The sequence below is a fragment of the Anomaloglossus baeobatrachus genome, chromosome 1 (genome assembly GCF_048569485.1).
Source record: "Anomaloglossus baeobatrachus isolate aAnoBae1 chromosome 1, aAnoBae1.hap1, whole genome shotgun sequence".
NCBI lineage: Eukaryota > Metazoa > Chordata > Amphibia > Anura > Aromobatidae > Anomaloglossus > Anomaloglossus baeobatrachus.
In genome coordinates, this window is record NC_134353.1 from 249,327,903 (window position 1) to 249,353,560 (window position 25,658).

At 45.5% G+C, this 25,658-nt stretch overlaps 1 protein-coding gene across 2 annotated transcripts in view; it reads right to left on the reverse strand.

The window, feature by feature from the left end:
- The window catches only part of AFG2A (AAA ATPase AFG2A), a 603,999-nt gene that overhangs the window by 287,258 nt on the left and 291,083 nt on the right, over window positions 1-25,658 (reverse strand). The window contains exon 15 of one of the 2 annotated variants that reach the window (XM_075348848.1): window positions 3,682-3,745. The exons of the other annotated variant lie outside the window; for it this stretch is intronic. Within the exon in view, the coding sequence (XP_075204963.1) occupies window positions 3,728-3,745 (18 nt within the window). The 3' untranslated portion in view covers window positions 3,682-3,727. Of the gene's footprint in view, window positions 1-3,681; window positions 3,746-25,658 lie in introns of those variants that run through there. 2 annotated transcript variants of the gene reach the window in all.

Sequence of the window (25,658 nt, forward strand, 5' to 3'; positions counted from 1 at the left end):
CTGCGTCTTCTGGCATTTTCTGCTCCAATTGTATGCCTGCTGTCCTGATTCTTGATGATCCATGTGCCATCTGGCAAGTTCTACTCGGTTTGCTATCGCCTTTGATCAGTTTTGCTCACTCTTACCTATGGCTTAGAGAATCTACCTCACCAGGTGAGTCCACAATAGGAAAACACTGACAGAAGTTGTCACAACCTTTTTTTTAGCATATGAAGCTTAAAAAATTGCTTATGTTTACGCACCTTACATCTCCCATTTGTGTCAGTTAGAAGACATAATTTAGGATTCAAAGAAAGCTGAATGACAATCACTATGACTGGTGCAGTCACAAATATTACAATGAAATGGAATGTGGAATGTATACATATCACAAGTCTCTTTCCCTAAAACCTTTGTTTCTGAACCTGTGACCTACCGTATGTACCCGAAGAAGCAGGCGCCATGTCTGTTCCTATGCTGTGAATGACCATAGTCTTTGTGGATACTTCAATAAAACTTATTTAATTAGAGAAAATAACTGAAAACGTTGGCCTAAACTGAACTTAAAGTATTTAGAGGAGCCCTCAGTGAACATAAGTGGAACACACAGACTTCAGACTGCAAGGCAGCTGCTCGCACCACTGAGCCCCGATTTCTTCATGGACTATTACATTGTATTCCTGTCACAACTTATTTCTAAGATTACATGTTCCATCTTCACATGCGGTCACAAGATCTTGAGAAAATATGACACACCATGTCTTTAAGTAAGGGCTGGTTCACACTAAGCGACAGCGACAACGAGGTCGCTGTTACGTCACCATTTTCTGTGACGTAACAGCGACCTTGTAAGTCGCTGTTATGATCGCTGCTTAGCTGTCAAACACAGCAGCCGAAGCAGCGATCATAACCGCGAGAGCAGGGAGCCGCGCACACTGCTTAGCGCTGGCTCCTTGCTCTCCTAGCTGCTGTACACATCGGGTTAATTAACCCGATGTGTACAGCAGCTACATGTGCAGAGAGCCGGAGCCGGCAGCACAGGCAGCGTGAGAGCTGCGGAGGCTGGTAACTAAGGTAAATATAGGGTAACCACCTTGGTTACCCGATGTTTACCCTGGTTACAGCTTACCACAGCTGCCAGATGCCGGCTCCTGCTCCCTGCTCGCTTCATTTCGTCGCTCTCTCGCTGTCACACACAGCGATCTGTGTGTCACAGCGGGAGAGCGCCTTTGAAGAAAACGAACCAGGGCTGTGTGTAACGAGCAGCGATCTCGCAGCAGTGGCCAGATCGCTGCTCAGTGTCACACACAGCGAGATCGCTAATGAGGTCACTGTTGCGTCACCAAAACCGTGCCGTAGCAGCGATTTCGGTAGCGATCTCGCTATGTGTGAAGCACCCCTAAGCAGTTAGTATTTCCCTTCAGATAAGATAACATTTATAATGCTTCAAAGCTTATTATCATGAACTGTAAAGTAAAAACTTCCCATAAAATACAGGACACACAGAAGTGAGTCACAAACAGCTCTGTTTACTGCAGCATTTGACAAGAATGGCTATGTGTGCAGTGGTCCTCAGTAGTACCAAAGTGAGCAGGTGTTCCTGACTACGAACTGACAGCTGTGCTGCCTAAATTGCAAAGATAAAAATATTTATTTGCCATGGTCTAAAGACATAAAAAGTAACATTCATATTAAAGCTGCATGTATACACATACATGAGCAAAGGAGCTGTAATGCCTTAGGAATGTATGCAAACCATACAAAATATAAGCTGCTAATTACCTTACACAGAGCAGTTTGTTACAGTAAACTGCCGGGTTTATTCTCATTTTGCCCTCTCAGTATACACAGGCATAAGGACTTGGCTTGATGGTACATTTTGTCAATTAAGCAAAACCAGACTTGCAAAATGAAGGGATTTCCCAGTGACCTAAACTATAGTAAAAAAACCTCATTTGGATTACCCCCTAAACAGTGACTATTATCAAGGGCCTGGGAGGCAAGTGATGGGCGTCATCTACGAGTGTCAATACATGTCTCCAAGGATTTGTCTAGAAACATATTGAAAGCTTCTGGAGTGAGTTGTACTCACAGCTGCAGCTGTGGGTGCAGTGCAAAATAAAAGTGAGTGTGGACTGGGCAAGTTATATTCCTTGGCCAACATGTGGGTTTATGGTCCAATGCAGGGGCGTAACAACCCCGGTCCCAGAACTCACAATTGCGATCAGGCCCGGCAGGTTAGGGGCCCGACGCAGCCCTGCAGGGAAGCAGCCAACTCCGTGAGAGAGAAGCTGCACTGTTGTACTAGTTTTAAAACAAGTGGCCAGGCAGTGCTTGAATCCACCCCCTCCAGCCTCTTCCTGCATGTGACCGCAGGCTCACTGGCCCTGCCGCGTCGCCGGCATCTAGAGTGTGTGGTGTGTGGTACTGCTGCCATAGCGAGCTGCAGGGAACCTAATGCCCAGTGCATCCCCTTACTCTGCCTCCCTCTTGTTACTAAAAGCAGTGAGGACTGAGAGCAGAGGGAGAGAGAGGAGAGCATGGCAGCTATGACGGCAGAACCTGAGCCCGGTGAAGCACAGCCCCCAGTCCTGCTCTGGGCTGTGTCCTCCATTTCCTGCAGACCAGAGACTTCACTGGTCATGGCTGCTGCCTTGTGATGGGGCAGGGATGTGAAGACCCCACTACTCCTGTAAACTGACTTCAGCATAGGTAAGTACATGTAATAGTGTGTATGTGACTAGTATATGGTGTATATGTGGGTAGCATATAATGTATATCAGTGTGTATGTGGCTAGCATATAGTGTGTATCAGTGTGTATGTGGCTAGAATATAGTGTATATCAGTGTGTATGTGGCTAGAATATAGTGTATATCAGTGTGTATGTGGCTAGCATATAGTGTATATCAGTTCGCATGTGGCTAGCATACAGTGTATATAACTGCATATGTGGCTAGCATATAGTATATGTGGGTAGTATATAGTGTATATCAGTGTGTATGTGGGTTGTAAAGTGTGTGGTGTGATCGGGGATCATATGTACCAGGATGGGGAACATATATACAAGGATGGGAGACAAAGATTCAAGCATGGGATGGGAAAGCTGGGTGAACAAGGCTCTTTCCCTCAACACCCAGCTTTTCCATACTCTGCTAAACATCTTTCCCTCAGCATCCAGCTTTTCCATGCTCTGTTATCAAGGGAAAGCTGGGTGCTGAGGTAAAGATGCATAGCAGAGCATCGGAAAGCTGTGTGCTGAGGGAAAGATGTACAGTAGAGCGAGGGGAAGTTGGATGCTGAGGGCAAGATGGATATCAGAACATAGGAAAGTTGTATGGTGATAGAGGGATTTCAGAGCATGGGAAAGCTAGGTGAAGAGAGAAAGAGCTGAGTGTCGGCGTCATTAGTCGGTGTAATTATCCCATACCTCAAGTATCTGTGTAATTATGCCTTGAGTGTCGGTGTATGGGGGCCAAGGTCCAAATTTTGCACTGGGGCCCTTTGAACTCTAGTTACGCCACTGGTCCAACATTGCCCATTTCTTAGTACCTCTTCAAAACAGCTTGACCAGCACATCTTGCAATCCCAAGCTGTTTTGAAATCTTTGTCTGTGTGGCACCTTGCTGATGCAGTATAACTACCTTGCCGTCATGGTATGATCTGTGACATGAAACTGTCTTACATTGAAGCAGAGTTTGTATGTTCCTCTCTGTTTGAAGCCTCCTGTACAGGTGTATATGGTTCAGTTCATGACTGTGTTTCAACCTACATATGAAAATGATGGTCATCATCAGCCATCTGGTAAAATTGGTTACTCATACACATATATCTATAAATTCTACAAAATCCATGACTGTTTACCAGAATTGAAAGCAAAGTGTGCTCACATCAAATAATGACTTGATTTAGATTTCTCCTTTGATCTTTCACTTTGCATTTTGTCAAGTGAAAAAAAACCAACACCTTATTTCTATTTTTCAAAGCATTCTTACTTTGTAGCACACCCACCTAAAACGTTTTCACAGTGCTGCGATTTTGCTTCTACACGATTATAAAACATACAATGTAATCTAAGAGTACGTAGATGTTTGTTTATTTCAAAATTATATTAATCTAGTATTGTTTTTTTGTACTGCATTGGATGGTAACCTCCTAAAAGTTATACCCCTTGCTGCCAGCAGGTGGCAGCCTCAGTTATCACTCATACCTACAGTACATGACTTGTTTCGCCTATTCTCATGTGATCAGTTGTGCTGGTCTCCGGCATCTTTCTGCATCTATTTTTGACAATGTGTCATTTATAGAGATGATTCGTAATGCAACCTTTTCAGCTAATCAAGGGTAGTTTTGTCTATAGTATATAATTTTCATTTTCATGTTTAAAGTACCCATATTTTCTTAGCATTTGTATATATTTTAATCTTATTTCAATTTTTTTCTGTTACCAGCTTCATTATTTTATTTTGCAGACTCTATCTTTGAGCATAAAATTAATGATTTTAAATTCCAAGTATTTTGAGCTATTTTGGTCCTTTAGGAATCCTTGTATGCCATATGATAAATGGAGAATAAACAATTACTTCCTCCGACAAATCAACCAGGAGCACTTGACTGGCGCTAATTGCACTCTTTTCCAGTAGTCTCCAGTAGACCTAAATGAACCTTATTTTTTGTTTCATGTATTTGCCTGAGGCTCGACATCCCATAACTCCAATCATGGGTGATTGCAAAGCCAAAAAGATTCCAACAGGAAGTCTGTTGATTAGCATTCACATAGGCTTGCTACAGGAAATCAAATCTATATCCACATTGGAATTAAAGCTGTAAAAAGAGGATTCAATAACTGGAATTTTAAGAAAAGGTCACGTCTTCAAGTATCACACAGGAAGCCCGATTCCTGAATAAATGCATTGCAAGCTCTCCAGAATCCTTTTGGTAAATTTCCAGGAGTTGAAATTTGTATGTAATGCAAATGAAAATCATTACCTAAGATTTCCAATATTTTATAGTGAGGTTGTGTCTATCGTGCTTTACTTATCTTTAAATTTCCAACCAGTACAGCAGGGGTGGGGAACCTCCGGCCCGCGGGCCGTATGCTGCCCCCGATGACTTTTTATGCGGCCCCTGGGCCCATTTCAGGGGACCGAAGTACTCGGGCAGCAGCCGCGGTCTTGTAGGCTGCTGGCCCTTTAAATCTCACTGTGTGGTGCGCATACTATTAGGTCCTCAGCCTGCTGGCCTGTGCCAGCCTGCTGAGGACGTACTTTGTGGATGGTGTAAGCATGAGATGCGCTGGGCTTCCGTCCCACAGAAGAAGAGGAGCAGCAGGTTTACCGACCTCCCAATACATGCCTCCCGATGCTGTGAGTTTCCTGCCTCCCTGCTGTAAGCCTCCTGCCTCCCGTGGTGCTGTAAGACTCCTGCCTCCCGTAGTGCTGTGATCCTCCCGCTCTGCTGTGAACCTCCTGCCACCCACGGTGCTGTGAGCCTCCTGCCTCTGACAGTGCTTTGAGCCTCCTGCTTCTGGCAGTGCAGTGATCATCTTGCCTCCCGATGCTGTGAGCCTCCTGCCTCCGGATGCTGTGAGCCTCCTGCCTCCTGGAGTGCTGTGAGGATCCTGTGGTGCTGTGAGTCGCCTCCTACCTCTGGCAGTGCTTTAATCCTCCCGCTTCTGGCAGTGCAGTGAGCCTCCTGCTGCTGTGAGCCTCCTGCCTCCCACAGTGCAGTGAGCCTCCTGCCTCCCGCGGTGCTGTGAGCCTCCCGCAGAGCTGCGAGCCTTCCACGGTGCTGTGAGCCTTCTGCATCCCGCGGTGCTATGAGCCTCCTGCCTCCGGAAATGCTGTGAGCCCCCTGCCTCCTGCTGTGCTGTGAGCCTCCTGAGATGCTGTGAGCCTTCCGTGGTGCTGTGGGCCTCCTGCGATGCTGTGAGCCTCCTTCTTTCTGCGGTGCTGTGAGCCTCCTATGGTGCTGTGAGACTCCTGCCTCTGGCAGTGCTTTAAGCCTCCTGCTTTTGACAGTGCAGTGAGCCTCCTACCTCCCATGACGCTGTGAGCCTCCTGCCTCCTGCAGTGCTGTGAGCCTCCTGCGGTGCTGTGAGCCTCCTGCGATGCTGTGAGCCTCCTGCTGCTGTGTAACTTCTGCCTCCCGTGGTGCTGTGAGCCTCCTGCCTCCTGCGGTTCTGTGAGCCTCCTGCCTCCCACGGAGCTGTGAGTCTCTTGTGGTGCTGTGAGTCTCCTGCCTCCTGTGGTGATGTGAGCCTGCCTCCCGCGGTGCTGTGATCCTCCTCCCTCCTGCAGTGCTGTGAGCCTCCTACGTTGCTGTGAGCCTCCTGCCTCCCACGGTGCTGTGAGCTTCCTGTGGTGCTGTGAGTCTCCTGCTCCCATGGTACTGTGTACCAGCTCTTGTACTGTATGCACCTACCTGCGCTGTGTGCCCCCCTCCAAGTCCTGTGTGCCACCCCCACCCCCCCAGTCCTGTGTGCCACTGCTGTGAGCCACCTCCCCTTTGCTATCTGTGCCCCCTTGGTGATGTCTGTGCTCCATCAGTCCTGTTTGTGCCCCTCTAGTGCTGTCCGTGCCCATCAGTACTGTCCGTGCCCCCCTAATGATGTCCGAGCCCCTGTCCTTCCTGTGTCCTGTGATATGTATATGTCTTCAGCCCCTCCTGTGATGTGTATATGCGACCCAGCCCCTCCTATGATGTGTATATACCCCTAGCTCCTCCTGTGATGTATGTGCCACCAGCGTCTCCTGTGTTGTATATGATATACCAATCTATTGACTGCGCTCCAGGCTGAGACAAACCTGGACAAGCAGTTGTGTGAAGCAACATGATCAATATCAATGAACATCACCGCTGCCCCAAAGAGAAGCAGCTCCAGCCACCACAGCAGGGGTGAGTTAATTACCGTATTTTTCGCTTTGTAAGACGCACCTGATTATAAGACGCACCCCCAAAGGTGAAGGAAATTAATTATATTGAATATAGCCCCCTTGTGCTGGCACACGTTCCCTGTGCTGCCTATGGCCCCCTATGGATTGCACACAGTCCCCTGTGCTGCCTATGGCCCCCTATGGATTGCACACAGTCCCCTGTGCTGCCTATGGCCCCTTATGGATTGCACACATTCCCCTGTGCTGCCTATGGCTCCCTATGGATTGCACACATTACCCTGTGTTAGATATCGCCCCCATGCTGCTGCCCATAGTAAAATAAATCACTCTTTCCTTACCTCCTCCAGCGCTGAGCTCCCTCCTGTCTCCCTCCGTGCTTCTGTTCCTCCACTTCCTGGTTCTTGGTGCCGGTCATGTGATCGGCACAGCAGAGTGACTTCATCTCTGCATGCCTGATCACAGTGGAAGCAGGGACACCGGGGAGAAACGCTGGAGGAGGTAAGTAAAAGCTTTTTTATTTTAGGATGAGCAGCAGCATGGGGGCCATATCAAACACAGGGGGGCCATGTGCCATCCCAGGGGGGCGCAGGGACATATAATATGCACCGCTGCCCCAGCCAGTCACTGCGGTGTGGTTTCAGCACCACGGTGATGGACAGCGGCTGTGCATATTATATGAGCGGGAGCAGGAGATCTAAGGCTGCAGCCCGCAGCGTTCACCTGCCCCCAGCAGCGCTCCATATATATTTATATATGTATATGTGTATATATATATATATATACATACATACATACATACATACACACAACCCCTCCCCCCCGTATATTCGGCTTATAAGACGCACCCCCTACTTTCCCCCAAAATTTGGGGGAACAAAAGTGCGTCTTATACAGCAAAAAATACGGTATATGTTTGATCAAATATATTAAGGTAATGTTCAAGCTGATAATTTTTTGCAGCCCACGAAAGTTGGTAGAAATTTCCAAATGGCCCCCGGCAGTGAAAAGGTTCCCCAACCCTACAGTACAGGGAACACCTTTGGAAACCATCTAGAAAGATCTGCAAGAGGACCACAAATAGTTTGTGTGCAGCCAGTCATCTATCACTCTATTCAATTTTCAATTTTAGAGCTTCTGTGCCCCAGTTCAAAATTGGTCATAACCCCCCTGACCTGTCATATACAATTTATAATATTGGTGCCCAGAGAAATTGCTAGGCACTTTGATTTGGGGCCTGCACCACAAATCATAAATGCATTGTGCCAAATTTCTAAGACTGCATTTTTTAACCCATGCATGACCTTGGACACACTGGTGAGTCCAAGGTCGTGTCCCTTCAGCATGTTTCCCTGCACATGTCGGCTGATCTAATCAGCCGACATGTGCCTCGACAGGCGCGTGCCTGTTAACTAGTTAAATCCAGCTGTCAATCTCTGACAGCGGGATTTCATGCGTGCCAGCAGAGAGTAAGTTGTTACCTGCTCCTATCAATGGCCCCGTAAAATGATCACAAGACTCCAATCAGTTGTCATGATTTTGGGGGGTCAGCGGATAAACCCTCTGTCTACCATGATGTAGTTCCGGTGAACAACTTAGCGCCGATGTTCATAGTAAGACAGCATTTCTGCTGATCAAATGGAGGCTGAAGCATCGGTCTGTTCAGCACTAGCGATCAGACGATGGCAGCTTCAACTCCCCTAAGGGGACTAGCAAAAACAATAAAAGGTGTAAAAAAAAAAAAAAAAAGTTTGAAAAAATAAAAAAACCCACATAAGTGTAAATCTCCCACCTGTTGCCCCATTGAAAAGAAAACAATAAAAAAAATTAAAACATACACATATGTGGTATCGCCGTATTCAGAAATGCCCAATCAATCAAAATATCAAATAAAATTTATCTGATCAGTACAGGGCGTTACGAGAAAAAAAAAATGGCAGAATAATGCTTTGGGTTTTTTTGGTCGCTGCAATATTGCAATAAAATGCAATAAGAGGCGACAAAAACATCACATTTACACTAAAATTATATTACTAAAAACATCAGTTCAAGATGCAAAAAATAAGCCAACACTTAGCCTAAGATCCCAAAAAATGAGAATGCTACAGAAAATGGCGACAAAAGCGCAATTCTGTTTTTTGACAAATTTCAGATTTTTTTTTCACCACTTAAAAAAACTATACATGTTTGGCATCTATGAACTTGAACTAATCTGGAAAATCATACTGCCAGGTCAGCTTTATCATAAAGAAAACATGGTAAATAATCCACCGAAAAAAAAAAAAATCATTGTGGAATTGCACTTTTTTTGCAATTTCACTACACTTGGATTTTTTTCCCATTTTCCAGTATATGTGGCAGAATGAATGGTGTCATTCAAATATATATGGGCCCCTGACCCTTTCTGACCCTAACATGACCCTGCTGGTGCTAGTTAAAGTGATCCTTCTAGGCCCACTAAAGCCCTCTCTGAACAGTGTATAGAGTGCTGTGGTTGCTTCAGCCTAAAAAGTTGATAGTCAATAGATTAAGAAACTGACAGGCTCCATGGGTGGAAAACCTAAAGGCCCAGTCACACACAACGACTTACCAGTGATCCCGAAAACGATGCGACCTGATAGAGATCGCAGGTAAGTCGCTGGGAGGTCGCAGGTGAGATGTCACACATTCGGATCTTACCAGCGATGTAGGAACAATACAGGTCGCAGTAGTGACCTGTATAACGATCTCAGCAGTCACGGTGACCCTGTCACACAGTGTCAAACACAGCGATGTGTCCTGCCCAGCAGGACATCGCCTTTGAAGAAAATGGCCTGGACCATTCTGCAACGACTAGAGATCTGATCGCTGCTGGATGTCACACATAACGGGATCGCTAACGGGATCGCTACTGCGTCACAGAAACCGTGACTCAGCTGCGATCTCTCTAGCGATCTCGTTATGTGTGACGGTACCTTAAGACCCTGAAAAGCAGGGTAACTATATTGGTAACTAAAATATATATTTTTTTAATGTTAGAAATGTATTTTTGTACATTTTTAGTTTAGATGAAATAAACAATTGAGATGGGAAAATTTATATTTTTAATTTAGTTGCCTGATAATTCAGCACACTAATAGTTGTCCAATAATTAATCACACAAAAATTCTAAGACAAAACCTCACTTTTATTTTCATAAATAGTCAGGTTTATATGTTTTGGATTGATCGACAGCACTGCAGTTGTTCAATATTAAAATGCTTCATCAAAAATACAAAATGCTCAATTGTGAACACACTTCCATTTGACTTTTAAAGGGATGCAGTCACACCTATTCAAAATGAGAACCTATTAAAGAAAGAAGCTCACTCGACTAGGTCATCTTACAATCTATCTTACAAATATAAAAGCACTATCTGGGTCTTAGATGTTGATTACCTATGCTTAGCTTAGATCATCAATATTAGATGACACCTCCAAAATTCTGCTGTTTGTCAGTCCCATGGCAGATAAAAGTAAAAAGTCTAAAGAGCCAGGACAACAACGATCTGTACCCTGTGCAGTGGTAGTTCTTGGGTATTGCAGCTCAGCTCCAAGTAAATCATAGCTGAACTGCAGTACCTGAGAACTACCACTACACAGGGTACAGACTTATGCTGTCCTGGCGCCATACATGTTTTTTAGGTAGAGTCAGTTTATTAGAAAACACATTTTCCAGGCACCTCACCGTGCAAAGTTCTGACAGCTCATTCTCCACCAACTTGACAAGACTGGGCAACCCATCATTTCTAATAGTGCAATCAATAAGCTTTTACCCAGCATGGCACACAACACGTAACTGTATGACACCCTATAGATGCCGTACATTTAAGCAACTAGAATACCAAATGTCCATTACTGACCTCATAACACATGGGTAGGTGAGTGGCTGTTAATCAGTATTTTCCACTCAGTATTTTATCCTGCCCTTGCATTAGTAGGTGTGGATATATTTTAAATATGATCCTCTTTTCACTCTCATAGACAATGATTTTGGCAAAAATATCAACTAAAGCCTGCTTAGACCATATGATCCAGCATACGATATCATATGCGATCGTACCCGCCCCCATCGTATATGCGGCACGTTCAATTAGTTGAAAGTGTCACACAAACTAATAACCCCCCGTCACACGTACTTACCCGTCCATACGACCTCGATGTGGGCGGCGAACATCCACTTCCTGGAGTGTGAGGGACATTCGGCGTCACATCGACGTCACGCGGCAGCCGGTCAATAGAAGCGGAGGGGCGGAGATGAGAGGGACATAAACATCCCGCCCACCTCCTTCCTTCCGCATTGCCGGCAGGAGCCGCAGGAGGTAGGTAAGATCTGTTCATCGTTCCCGGGGTGTCACACACTGCGATGTGTGCTACCCCGGGTACGATGAACAACCGGACGTTCAATTTTTAGGAATTGAACGACGTGCATGCGATGAACGTTTTACCGTTCAATCGCAATCGCACGTAGCTGTTACAAGCTACAATGTAACTTACGATGCCGGATGTGCGTCACTTACGACGTGACCCCGCCGACACATCGTAAGATATATTGTAGCGTGTAAAGCGCCCTTAACACTTCATTATCATTTTAGCAGTGAGTAGCCAGGTCTATGTATACTGTGGGGGAAAAAATGGGGCATTTTGTGAGAGAAGAAAACGATTTCAATATTCAAATTAGCAATTGAAATGATTCCAAACTTTATTTAGTCTATGTATGTCAGTACTGTACTGGCAAGTTAACGCATGACCATTAACCTGGAAGGAGTAAGGGTGGTGTCACACACAGCGACGACGACAATGACGTCGCTGCTACGTCACCATTTTTTGTGACATTGCAGCGACGTCCCGTCGCTGTCACTGTGTGTGAAATCCAGCAACGACCTGGCCCCTGCTGTGAGGTCGCCGGTCGTTGCTGAATGTCCAGATTCATTTTTTGGTCGTCGCTCTCCCGCTGTGACGCGCACACATCGCTGTGTGTGACAGCAAGAGAGCGACGAAATGAAGCGAGCAGGGGCCGGCGTCTGGCAGCTGCGGTAAGCTGTAACCAGGGTAAACATCGGGTAACCAGGGGGGCGTGGCCAGCGGGCAGCATGAGTGGTCGCACTTGAGAGCAGCTCTGCTATCCAACGCTGTTTTATTACATTAATCCTGACGAAATTGGTGCCTAAATACACCTCCGGATTACCTGTGGTGCGGTGATTATCCTGATCGGTAATATGAGTAGAGGCCGTAGCGCTGCGGCAGCCGAGAAGCTGAAGAAATTTGCCCGGGACTCCCAGCAAGATGGCGCCGGCAAACAAGCAGAGCGGGAAGCCAGCGAGGCGGAGGAGGGGGAGGACATGGAGGCCGGATCTGAGGGATCGCAGGAGATGACCTTGCAGCAAGTCACTACGCAATTACTTTCAGCGATCCAGGATTCGAAAGTGTCGCTGCCGGGCAAAATCGAGGAGGTTAAGATCGATGTGGGTCTCCTCAGGCTGGACTTGCAAAACCTAAGAGAGCGGGTAAAGGAGACGGAACAGAGGATCTCCACGCTAGAGGACGACGCAAGAGCGACGCCGGGCAGACTATCCTCCTTGGAAAGTGCGGCAAACAACTGGGCACAGAGGGCTGATGACCTAGAGAACCGTCTGCGTCCTAGGGATGCCGGAGAGAACAGAAGGGAGCGACCCATGTAAGTTTATGGAAACATGGCTCTCCGATACCTTCCCTGATGTGACGTTGTCTGCGGCTTTTGCCATAGAAAGAGCCCATCGGGTGCCGGCCAGGCCTCCTCCCCCGGGAGCGCAGCCCAGACCCCTCTTAGCCCGACTATTGAGCAGCAGGGACAGAGATGCGATCCTAAGTGCGGCGAGACGCAAGGGCCCGATCTCACATAATAACGCCTCCATATTGATCTTCCCTGACTTCTCTGCGTCTCTCCAGAAAACAAGGGCATCCTTCATCCAAGTGAAAAGACGCCTTAGAGAACACCAGATTGCCTGCTCCATGATCATCCCAGCTCGTCTCAGAGTGGTTCATCAGGAGCGCTCCTTTTTCTTCACCTCTCCTGCGTAAGCGGATGATTGGATCAACTCGCTGACGAGGAAATGCTGATGCGCTAACGATTTGGGCGACACCCTGGTGATCGTTGTTGGAGTGAAGACAGGGGTGCGATTCCAGTTTCTGGGTCGCTGTGTTGGAAATCGCTGTTGCGATCGATTTTTGTTCTTGCACTGCCGGAATCCTGCATCCCCCGCTATTGAAGGCACGAAATATTTCTTTCTCCTTTTCCTCCCTTTCTCCTGATTTGTGAGTGGAGAGGAGTTCGGAGTCGCTGTTGCGCCCGCGCCCCGATCTCCTGGCTTCAAATTGCTGATACGCTGGTGATTATGTGAAGACGCTTCTGGGCCACCAGATGTGTCCAATGTGGGTCCTCCACTGAGCCGGTTGTCTGGCCTCCCTTCCGCGCCTGGATGACTGGAGGCGGGCCGGGACTGCGTTCTCGGATGTGACATGGCCTGCGATCGTTGATGAGTTCAGTTTGAGTCCCAAGGTCCCGGATTACCGCCACTTCGGTCGCAGTTGCGTCGCTTGTGGGGCCCGGTCTGAGGTGAGGTCAGACGGGACTTGGGCCGGATTGCTGCTGCGTCACCAAAGTCACCTTCAAGCGGACTCATGTTATCCTGTATTTCTCGGTCCGGTATGAGACTCCATTTTGGGATCGCACTATTCTGCAACACATCTAAGTTCACAATGTTGGTCTCTATTGTAGAGCTTTATGAAGTCTTTTAGGCTACCACGTATTATAGTATCTCATAACCTAAGGCTACTTTCAACTATCCCTCCGGTTTTACACTCTCATTCTTCCCCCCCTTTTGTCTTACTCAACCCCCTCATCCTTGCCCTCCCTTACTTCACCGCCCCCTCCCCACCCCCTTTTTTTTTTTCTTCACTTCTTCTTTTCCTCTCTTTCCCTCTCTCTCTCTCTCTCCCCTCTACCTCCTATCTCCATATCCCCCTATTCTCTCCCTTATTTATGTGTGTTATAGGTTATGTAGCTGGGTAATTGACAAATTTAAGCTGTTGGACTGCAGGAGCTGCTCAAGTTCTTGTTTGAGGACACCCCCATACCAAGTCCATCATCTAGCCATGTTGGTTCACCCTAGTCGTTGCTAGGGAAAATCTCTCCTGGTCACACTATTGGACCAGTTCTTGTCGGCGGCGTAAGTGCAGCCGATTGTTCGCATTTAAGGGTATGTTCGCCCAAGTTCTACTGTAGGTTAAGTTCTTGACATACTTCATTTAGTCTAGCAAGTGATATCTTTTAATGGTTCTAAGCTTGATGACATGGAATGTTAGGGGACTGGGCACAGCCAGGAAAAGGGCGGCAGTATTTGCACATATCAAAAGATCCAAAGCTCAGATCGTATGTTTACAAGAGACTCACTTATTGTTAGAGACCACTAGAGTGCTCCAGAAGCCTTGAGTTCAATGGTCGGCCCACTCTGTTCATTCCCCATATTCTAGGGGAGTATCAGTGCTAATCCACAAAACATTGCGTTGGGACCCGGGTAGGATTATAAAGGATGCTGATGGGAGATATGTATTTATCCAAGCTCACATTGACGGGGTAATGATAGTGATTCAAGCCATATACATCCCCCCTGCGCTGGGAATTTCGATACTGTATGAGGCGGCTAAGTTTGCCTCGCAATTCCCACAAGCTTTGGTGCTCTGCATGGGGGACTTTAATTTGATCAATAACCCAGGACTGGATAGATTCAGCACCCGACAGATCTCGATCTCTCCTATGATACAAACTAGACTGAGCGCATTCCTACAGGAGGTGGGATGGCGTGACATGTGGCGGTTCCATAATCCAGTATTGAGAGAATACACATGTTATACCCCGGGAAAAAATTCTTTATCTAGGATTGATTACATTTGTGGGAATGAGAGAGTCTGTGCTCATATACAAATGGTATGCCACCTGTCCAGATCAGTATCGGACCACTCCCCGGTACTTGTTAGCATTAAATGGGAGGGATGTAAATCACACAGATTGTCAAGGAAAATTAACCCTTGGTGGCTTTCACTTTTCGGAACCAATGATAGGATTCCAGACCAAATTATGGCATATACTGAGACGAACTCCATAGAGGAAAATCACTCGGCCTATTGGGACACACTTAAAGCGTATTTGAGGGGATGCTGTCACTCCTCCATCTCATATATTAAGAAACAGGCGGCCAGAGAGGAGGAGGAATTGGCCACTCAAAATAGAACATTAGAACATAGATTTACTTCGGACCCGTCTGAGGTAAACAGAACTCAATGGTTACAAGCTGGGAGGAAATATCTTTTATACTTACAGGACAAGGCCAAGAGACATGTCTTCTTCACGAACCAGAGGTATTTTGAGCAGGGGAACCAATCTAGTAGTCCCCTAGCGTTCTTGGTGCACCAGTCCAATAGCTCACCTGCGGTCCTTAAGATTAGAGCCCCTAGTGGCGAACCAGTCACTTCCGTCAATGACATTTTGGAAGTGTTCTTGGAATTTTATAGGAACCTATACGAATCCAGATTGACCATGTCGAGGGAGGAGATTGCTGATTACCTGCGAGATCTGGAGTTTCCCAGACTGACTTCGGCTCAGAGATCGGCCCATTCATATGGAAGAGATGGTGGAAGCGATGGGGGGCACTTAATAAAGGTAGGGCGTCCGGTCCTGACGGACTCCCGATTGAAATATTTAGCAAATATCAGGGGGGGGCTTTCTCCAGCCCTCGTGGAAACTGTTGAGGCTTCGTTCCGAATGGGATAGTTACTTGACTCTTTCTATGAGGCAACCATCGTTCTGCTATTAAAACCAGACAAGGGCCCATTGGATTGCGGCTCGTACAGACCGATCTCTTTGTTGAACTCTGACTATAAAATTGTTACCAAAATATTAGCAACTAGACTTGACTTAAAGTGATCCCCTCCATAATACATGAAGACCAGTCTGGATTCATTCCGGGTAGGAGCACCTCGGATAATCTGAGGAGGGCGCAGGTGATCTTACAGATGTGCGCCAAGTTAGAGGAAGATTGGGCTTTGGTCTCACTGGATGCGGCCAAGGCCTTTGATTCTATAGAGTGGCCATATCTGCTGGAGGTGCTGCGGGCATTTGGTTTCGGCAACGAATTCATCAGATGGATTGAGATAATATATAAAGCACTGTCTGCTAATATCCAGGTGGGTGGCGGGGTGTCGGAAACCTTTTCCTTGGGGAGGGGAACCAGACAGGGATGCTCCCTATCCCCTCTCCTGTTTGCCCTAGCCATGGAACCGTTGGCGGTGCGCATTCGGGCGGACCCAATTTATCGAGGAGTGAAGCACCGAAAGGGAGATGAACGCCTGTCTCTGTACGCAGACGACTTGTTATTGTTTGCATCTAGTCTGGATTCCTCCATCCCTAGGGCTGTGGAGCTTATTGACCGATTCGGGGAGTTCTCGGGCCTGGCAATAAACTGGTCAAAGTCGTACCTCCTCTTTTTGTCCCGGGACAGAGAGGAAACGGCGAACACTTACATATGTAGGATCCCGGTGGTTGATCACTTTAAATACCTGGGGATTATACTGACAAGAAGCCCTTCGGAGATGATAGCGAGAAATATTTCCCCTCTCTTATCACACCTAGGGGGAGAAATTTAATAGATGGAGCCAGCTCCCGCTTTCAGTGGCGGGAAGGATTAGCCTTCTCAAAATGATAGTACAACCAAAGTGTCTCTACATTACCCAGCATGTATTCGTGCAGATCCCCCGCTCCTTCTTTCGGACCCTGGACTCCTTAATGATTACCTTTATCTGGGGCGCTTCCAGATCGAAAGTCCAATTGGCCAAATTACAGAGGCCAAAAGACCTGGGGGGTATGGGCCTTCCTGATCTTTATATATACTACCTGGCCGGGCAACTGAAATATCTGGGTCAATGGACACTACCTGGGGTGATGGGTTCTCCGGAGGGATTCTTGGCAGAGTTCACGGGTGTGGATCTCCTATGGCCCCTGTTGACAGATTACAAGAGAGCCCCTGAGGGCCGTATCCTCCCGATACACAAACTGGGGGCCAGGATATGGAAAGAGGCTAAAACCATATTCGGATTCCATGATGTACCAACTGAGATCCCCTTATGGGGTAACCTGGACCTTCCACACTTTTGTGGGTTGCCGGGCTTTGGTGAGTGGAGGAATCGCGGAATAGTCTCCCTGAGCTCAATTGTCCGTGATGGTGAACTCTGTACTTTTGCGCAGCTGCGAGCGGAATTCGAATTGCCGGAATCCCATGGGTTTCAGTACCTCCAGATCAGACACGCCTTTCGGGCTCAATTCTCTGGTCGTGAGGTTAGATTCTCTTCCTTCTCAATCATTGGAATTATTAGATCACAAGGCCCTGGCGGTCTTATCTCCAAACTGTACTCCTCTCTCATTCGGGCCAAAGCCATGAATAACACTCTTTCTGTCTGGGATAAGTGGAGAGCCAGGATTCCTGAAATAGATGACGTAGATGGGACGACATCGTCGAATCCCACACTTTAGTCTCCCCTGCAATTAATAACAGGCTGATCCAATTATACGTAATACACCAGAGTTATATCACTCCCCAGAGACTGAAAAAGATGAACAACACGGCGGGGGAGAGTTGTCCGAGGTGTGGGAGAGACGGTGCAGATTTCTGGCACATGATATGAGAATGTCGGATCATTCACTCTTATTGGGGTGAGGTTACAGCGGTTCTTTCCTTTCCTCCATACTTGAAAAACTGGTCCTTATGAGCCCGACTCTGTGCCTATTTGGTGTTGTAGACGTGCACTCTTGGTCCCAAGATGAGAATTTCTTATTAAAAAAGGTCCCGTTTCTGGCCCGGAAGGGCATTATACTAAATTGGATGAGTGCTCATCCCCCATCTAGGGCCTCTTGGATTGCACTGGTAAATACTATAATCCCGCTAGAACAATTTGTATTCAAGACGAGATGTTCTCTAAATAAATTTGACAAAATATGGGGCAGATGGTTGGGTTCGCCCTTGACTGGGGGCTCACCCGGTTCCCTGGCTAATAACCTACAGACACTGCCGTCGCAGTAACAATTTGTAATCATATTAGTGATACGGAAGGGGAAATATATAGATCATAAGGTTATATATCAGCAGTGTGACGAGATCCCCGTCACCTAGCCTGCATACTCTTTGTCAATACGAGTTTGTTTGTTTTTTTTTACCCCATGTTAGATATAGCTTGTGAGCAGACACATTTGAGGTATCTACTGTTTCAATATTATCCTAAGAGTACAGGATGTTGACTTGATTATTGATGTATTATCACTCTGGATTTCGATCAATACTTACCCATATCCTAACTGTACAAATTGTTGACTTGATTTTTGATGTAATGCCATACTTAACCTTCAATAAAACGAGTTTAAAAAAAAAACAAACCAACCATCGGGTAACCAAGGGAAGACCTTTCCCTGGTTACCCGATATTTACCTTCGTTACCAGCATCCGCCCTCGCTGCCAGTGCCGACTCCCTGCTCTCTGCACATGTAGCTGCAGTACACATCGGGTAATTAACCCGATGTGTACTGTAGCTAGGAGTGCAGGGAGCCAGCGCTAAGTGGTGTGGCTCCCTGCTCTCTGCACATGTAGCTGCAGTACACATCGGGTACTTAACCCGATGTGTACTGTAGCTAGGAGTGCAGGGAGCCAGCGCTAAGCAGTGAGCACGGCTCCCTGCTCTCTGCACATGTAGCACAGCGACGTGTGTCGTTATGATCGCTGTGGCATCTGCTGTGTTTGACAGCTAAGCAGCGATCATAACAGCGACTTACAAGGTCGCTGTTGCGTCACAGAAAATGGTGACGTAACAGCGACGTCGTTGGCGCTGTCGCTATAGGTGGTGTCACACACAGCGACAACGACAACAACGTCGCTGCTACGTCACCATTTTCTGCTGTCGCTGTGTGTGACATCCAGCAACGAGCTGGCCCCTGCTGTGAGGTCGCCGCTCGTTGCTGAATGTCCAGCTTCATTTTTTGGTCGTCGCTCTCCCGCTGTGACGCACAGATCGCTGTGTGTGACAGCGAGAGAGCGACGAAATGAAGCGAGCAGGGAGCAGGAGCCGGCATCTGGCAGCTGCGGTAAGCTGTAACCAAGGTAAACATCGGGTAACTAAGGTGGTTACCCGATATTTACCTTCGTTACCAGCGTCCGCCGCTCTCACGCTGCCAGTGCCGACTCCCTGCTCTCTGCACATGTAGCTGCAGTACACATCGTGTAATTAACCCGATGTGTACTGTAGCTAGGAGAGCAAGGAGCCAGCGCTAAGCAGTGTGTGCGGCTCCCTGCTCTCTGCACTGTGACAGGTAGCTGCAGTACACATCGGGTTAATTAACCCGATGTGTACTGTAGCTAGGAGAGCAAGGAGCCAGCGCTAAGCAGTGTGCGCGGCTCCCTGCTCTCTGCACTGTGACATGTAACTGCAGTACACATCGGGTTAATTAACCCGATGTGTACTGTAGCTAGGAGAGCAAGGAGCCAGCGCTAAGCAGTGTGCGCGGCTCCCTGCTCTCTGCACTGTGACATGTAGCTGCAGTACACATCGGGTTAATTAACCCGATGTGTACTGTAGCTAGGAGAGCAAGGAGCCAGCGCTCAGTGTGCGCGGCTCCCTGCTCTCTGCACATGTTGCAGCACAGTGACGCGTGTCGTTATGATCGCTGCTTCGGCTGCTGTGTTTGACAGCTAAGCAGCGATCATAACAGCGACTTACAAGGTCGCTGCTACGTCACAGAAAATGGTGACGTAACAGCGACGTCGTTGTCGCTGTCGTTTAGTGTGACCCCAGCTTATGTGTGAACCCAGCTTTAGACATGCAACTTTGTTATTGACACCTTAAAAAAACCTTATCTGTGAGTAATTAGGATACTAAGAACATACAGGGACAGGGCTATTGGATAACAACATCAAAATTACAATTTGACCTCATATACATGGAAAAGAAGAAATAATTGTACTTAGGAAATGTTGTAGATATAGTTATTTCTCCTGCCTTACTTAACTAAAATATGGTTGTCTCGTAGAATAAAAAACATGTGCCCCTATGCCCTAAGGTGTACTAGAACTCTTGTCTGTGTACAATTACCTTGTTCCTGGTTTTAATAAATTCATTTCAATGACTGCTAAGTTCTGGTTTTTGTTTTTGTGAACAAGGGACCTATTACTGATATACTCTGAGGAGGAAGGAAGAAGAAAAGCAAACGGAAAAGCTGCCAAGCTCAGAGGCTGTTCAACCGCACTACCCCAAGGGAGCGTGATTCGCAGGCACAAGACTGTCATTGCACAGTACCGTTTATTTTTTTATTTTTTTCCCTCTTGCACTTCCTTTCTCTAATAAGAATTACCTAGGTTTGTATTGGTGCACAGTTTTACATAAGTCTGAAATTATATTTCTTTGTTTTCTACATACAGAAAGAGTCTAGATTTCCATTCAAATTTATTCTTTGTATTTCTCCTTCTAGACCTGTCCTCTTCCTTCAAAAACAGCCTTCCATTCCCTCCTATTACAGATCCTCTCTTCACTTGGCATCAATGAACCTTGCCCTCTATTGGATCCCTTCATACATTTCTAACCACACATTTAGTGTTTCCCATTCCCATACTACCTACTCAATCTGCCTTCTCTCTTTTTTGTGCCTCATGGCTTTGTTTTGGGACACCCAATGCTCTGTATCTATTCCTTTTGACTTTGACCACTCAAAATCCCATGGCTTCTAGTACCACCTATACGCTGATGATACTCAGATCTATCTCTCTGTCCCGACATCACCTCTCTACTATCCAGAATCCCAAAGTGTCTATCAGTCATATCCTACTTCTTTGCAAGCTAAAGCTCAAAGTGGACAAAGCTGAACTCACTCACTCAATCCCTAACTGCCCTGCCCAATCTATCACAATAAATTACATCACCCTTTCCCGTATACCACAAATCCAATGCCTCAGAGTATTACTTTGACTCTGCCTTGTCCTTCAAACCACAGATTCATGCTGTAACTACCTCCTGCCACCTCCAACTCAAAAATATTTCCAGAATCTGTCCATTCCTCAAACCTGAATCTACTAAAATGTTAGTCCCACACTTAATCTCCAGTCTCCTCAAGACTTTTTTTTGTTTCCCACACTCGTATGTTCCTTACACAATCACCTCCAAGGTTTCTCCCAAGTATCCCCTATCCTGTGGAATTACGTGAACAAGCATGTCCGATTATCCACCATATTCACAACTTACAGATGGAACTTAAAGACCCATCTCTTCAAGAAAACTTTCAGCCTGCTATAACCCCACTGTCACCCCACCACCACTGGAGGTGCTGCAACCCCCCAAACCTACTGTCTACTTCACCATTATGCTGTAGACTATATGACTGCAAGGGGAAAGTCTGTCCATTTTGTCATTTTGTTCATTGTAAATTATATTTGCATTTTGTATGTAAACCCCTTTTCACATGTAGAGCATCATTTCATCAGAGGTGGTCTATAAATATTAGCCATTTTAACACAATGTAGATAAAAAAGGTGGATATTTCAATAAAAGTCTATATCTTTTCTGACATCTGTTAAATATTTGTTCACGCAAAAATGTTTACTTGAAAAAACCAAAAATTCCTCTTTTAGGGCTGACAAAAAATGATAGTGTTGGACTTTCATAAACAGGGTGATATGGTGGACATCATTTGTATGTCTTTCTTTTAAGTATCATACACTGCATAAAACACTGAAATAAATTGTGCTTGTAGCTCATATAGTAGACCATCTTGAAATTGGTGAGTAAATCACAACTTGCTCCTAATATAATTGTTTGCAAACCACAGGAAATTCTACTACATTAAAAATATATATAACGATAACCACTAAAAAGAATCATCCAAAATATCCATATCATATCTAAATGGAAGAAATTGGGCAAATATCTCAATAAAGGCTACCAGGTTCAGTATTTTAACAAACCTTTAAAGTGTAACTGTCATTTCAGGAGAACTTGCAGCAGAATGCCTTTGTCTGCCTCTAGCTCCTTCCACATCCATAGAATCTTATGAGCAACAACTGCCATCTCGTATATTGGTAATGGGGAAACTGTATTCTGTGCATACAGCTTTTACCAGCAAAGTAAGACTTAAGTGGGCTTTACACGCTACGATATCGTTAATGAATTATCGTCGGGGTCACGGTGTTTGTGATGCACATCCCGTTGTCATTAACAAGATCGTAGTGCGTGACACTTATGAGCGACCTTAAACAATCACATAAGCGGTCAAAATCGTTTGCCGTGGAGAGGTCGTCCTGAAACAAAAAATCGTTTAATGCTTACTAGCAATGTTGTTCGTCGTTCCTGCGGCAGCACACATCGCTGTGTGTGACACCGCAGGAGTGACGAACATTTCCTTACCTACCTCCACCAGCAATGCGGAAGGAAGGAGGTGGGCGGGATGTTACGTCCCGCTCATCTCCGCCCTTCCACTTCTATTGGATGCCTGCCGCATACCAGGTATGTGCGTGTGATGCTGCCGTAGCGATAATGTTCGCTACGGCAGCAATCACACAATATTGCACATACGACGTGGGCGGGTGCTATTGCGCTCGACATCGCTAGCCGATGCTAGCGATGTCGCAGCGTGTAAAGCCAGCTTAAGAGATCAGTCCAGAATCATATATATATAAAAAAAATTTCTCCCATAAGATATATTACAAACTTGCTTATGTCCATTTGTACTTTTGATTTATGATACAATGCCTTGAAAAAGTATTCATACCCCGTGAATTATTCCACATTTTTCCACCATGCACTCACAAACTTAATATTTTATTTGGATTTTATATGACATGTCAAAAAAGGTAGCAAAAAGTATATGTGACGTGTAAAGAAAATTATACAAGGTTTTCTAAATATTGAAAAAAAATTAAATTGAAAACTTTGACATGATTTTGTATTCAGCTCACTGTAGTCTGATACCCCTAAAAAAAATCCTGAGTGATCAGTTGCCTCCAGAAGTTACCTAAGTCCATCTTTGTGTAATTTATTCAGAGTATAACTATAGCTGTTCTGGAAGGCTTCAGAGATTTGCTAGAGAACAATAGGGATCAAGCAGGAAACCAAGGAACACAGCAGACAGGTCAGGAATAAAGTTGTGGAGAAGAGTAAAGGGTTAGGTTATAAAAACATAGTCGTACATTTCACAGATCACTATTGAATCCATCATCCAAAAATGAAGGCGTATGGCACAACTGCAAACCTGTCAAAATATGGCTGTCCACCTCAGCTGACATCCCAAGCAAGGAGATCACTTAATTTCTTAGTTTTTCTATAATCTTGGATTGCAACCTTGTTTTTGTTAGTTTTCAATCACCATGATGAATAGTCTGCCGGTTGAAAAAGCTGTGGATAAATTAAAGTTTATTTGGTGTGAAGTCAGAGCGAACTTGAGGAAGGTTTTTAAGTAGTCAGATCTCAGCTGCTAATAGGAGACGATTTGGAGGCCCAAGCTTTGCAGTTGGGGATAAGGTATGGTGGTCCACAAAAAAATATACAGCTCAAGGTCCCTTCTGCCACATTTATTAGTCCGTATAAAATAATCAAGGTCATTAATCCTGCAGCTCTCCACCTGAAACTTCCTAAGTCTTTTAAGATACCCAATGCAATTCACAAGTCCCTCCTTAAGTCATATGGTTCCCCCGTTCACCCAGGCAGAAATCTTCCTCCTTCTATAGTAGTTAAAGGCAATTAGGAGTATGAGGTGCAAAGAATCCTAGATTCTGGTATGTTGAGAGGGCCTGTGGAATATCTGGCGCATTGGAAGGGGTATGACAAGTAAAAGAGATCCTGGGTTAATAAATAATATCAATGCCAAAAACCTGATTAGGAAATTTCATCTTATTTTTCCACATAACACTGGTCCTAAGGGTCTGGACCAGAACCTGTGACATCTGCTTCTGTTGTCAGCCAATTGGAAAGCACCACACCCTACTAAAGCTTCCAGCTTACTGTTGGAAACTGCCAGATATAGCCTTATGCGCCTCTTCTTTAGACTGGTCTGATTAGCTCCTTGTAGTAAGATATTATTGTTCCATGTTTTGACCTCGGCTTGTGTCACTGACTATTCTTACATATTCTGAATTTGTTCTTTTCCTGACCTCTTGGTTCTGACCCGCTACCTGACCACTCCTGTCAGCCTGCACCACCAAACAGCAGCTTATTCAGTGGCCTCAGGCCAGGGGCCCCTGTTTAAGTCCAGGTGATATGGAGTGAAGGTCAGGGAAACCCCTGGGATATGGTAAGCAGAGTCGCTTACGTTGTACATGGTAGCCATATTAGAGCTGCTAGCAGACCACTGGCAGAGCTTCACTACAATAGGGTGCATAAGTCTTTGTTTATTTTTGGCGTTTATTTTCTTATCTTTTGTGTGGAATAAAAAAATTATGGTTGGCTTCTTATCTGGTGTGGTGGTATTAACTATGCATAATCCTTCACCATTTTACTTTTACTAAGATTTTTTTGAATCTTTCTAAAAAACTTTGTTTCTTCTTTACTTTTTATTAAGTCATAGAGTATTAGTGTTCTATTGTCTATCAATGCTTTAGTAACAGGTAACTCTTTATGCAGGCTCACATGGCAAATGGGCTACAATGGCAAACCATTGGCATTTTGTGACCTTATTGGAACCCATTATATTCACAGCTGTAGAACGATCTTTACTTGTCGTAATCAAGGCACATACTGAAAACACATCTGCTGAAAAGAAAAGGAGACGACCACCGCAGATCTCTCTTGCCAGGTCGCTTCTACATGCTCAGGTCCAAGACAATGGATGTCCTGACCTGCCGGGGAACATGTATAGAGAATGACTCACTGTCATTCTGCACATACACCCACAGCACATATGGCAGTCTTTCATGGTAAATATGTTGCTTGTCTCCTTACCTGACATGTTGACAGTAGCAGACAATTAAATGCAGGTTGCTTTTGCTAATATTTACATTGGCATCTCTTACTGGATTTATAATGTAATACATCCTGTTGCTTATAAAGAGTGTTGTAAATACCCATCTTATCTTTTTCTAATATAATTGCTTCATATTTTCTTCAATATTAAATTCCATTGACTGAACTATCCAGGTGCCAGGAGAGCTTCCGTATCACAGGACAAGCAATGGTCATGGCCTCACCTACTGAAAACACACCTTGTTAACAAAGCATTTCAATTACTTCATATCAAGACTCAACAAACCTCTTCATCATATTTTCACCAGTTTGATCAAACACTACACCCCTACAGCCCTGTGCACTTATATGCACTCCAAGTTTCTCTGTGCGCTTTCCAATATACCACTCAGACAGTAAGCTTCCTTCTCCTCTGTGTTTGTCTTCATGCTTGGATGCACTTATCCCTGTATTGTATCATGACTCCCGCTGTTCTTATGTATCTCTTGCAAAGTACTATGTACATATTTGGCAATATACAAAAAAAAGGTCTCTATACATACATTACGAATTACTGGATTACCTACTCAGCCTTAGAAGTGTTGGGGAGGAAACAGGCTAACAAAAAGAAAATACCCAGGCAGTGTTACAGTGTTAATTATACAGAAGATTAATGACCTTGAGAGTGACAGAGAAAGAAAGCTTAACTAGCCACCTTCATTTACACACAGAAGATGATTCAATATTTATGGCAGGTGATAGCTGCTGTTAGT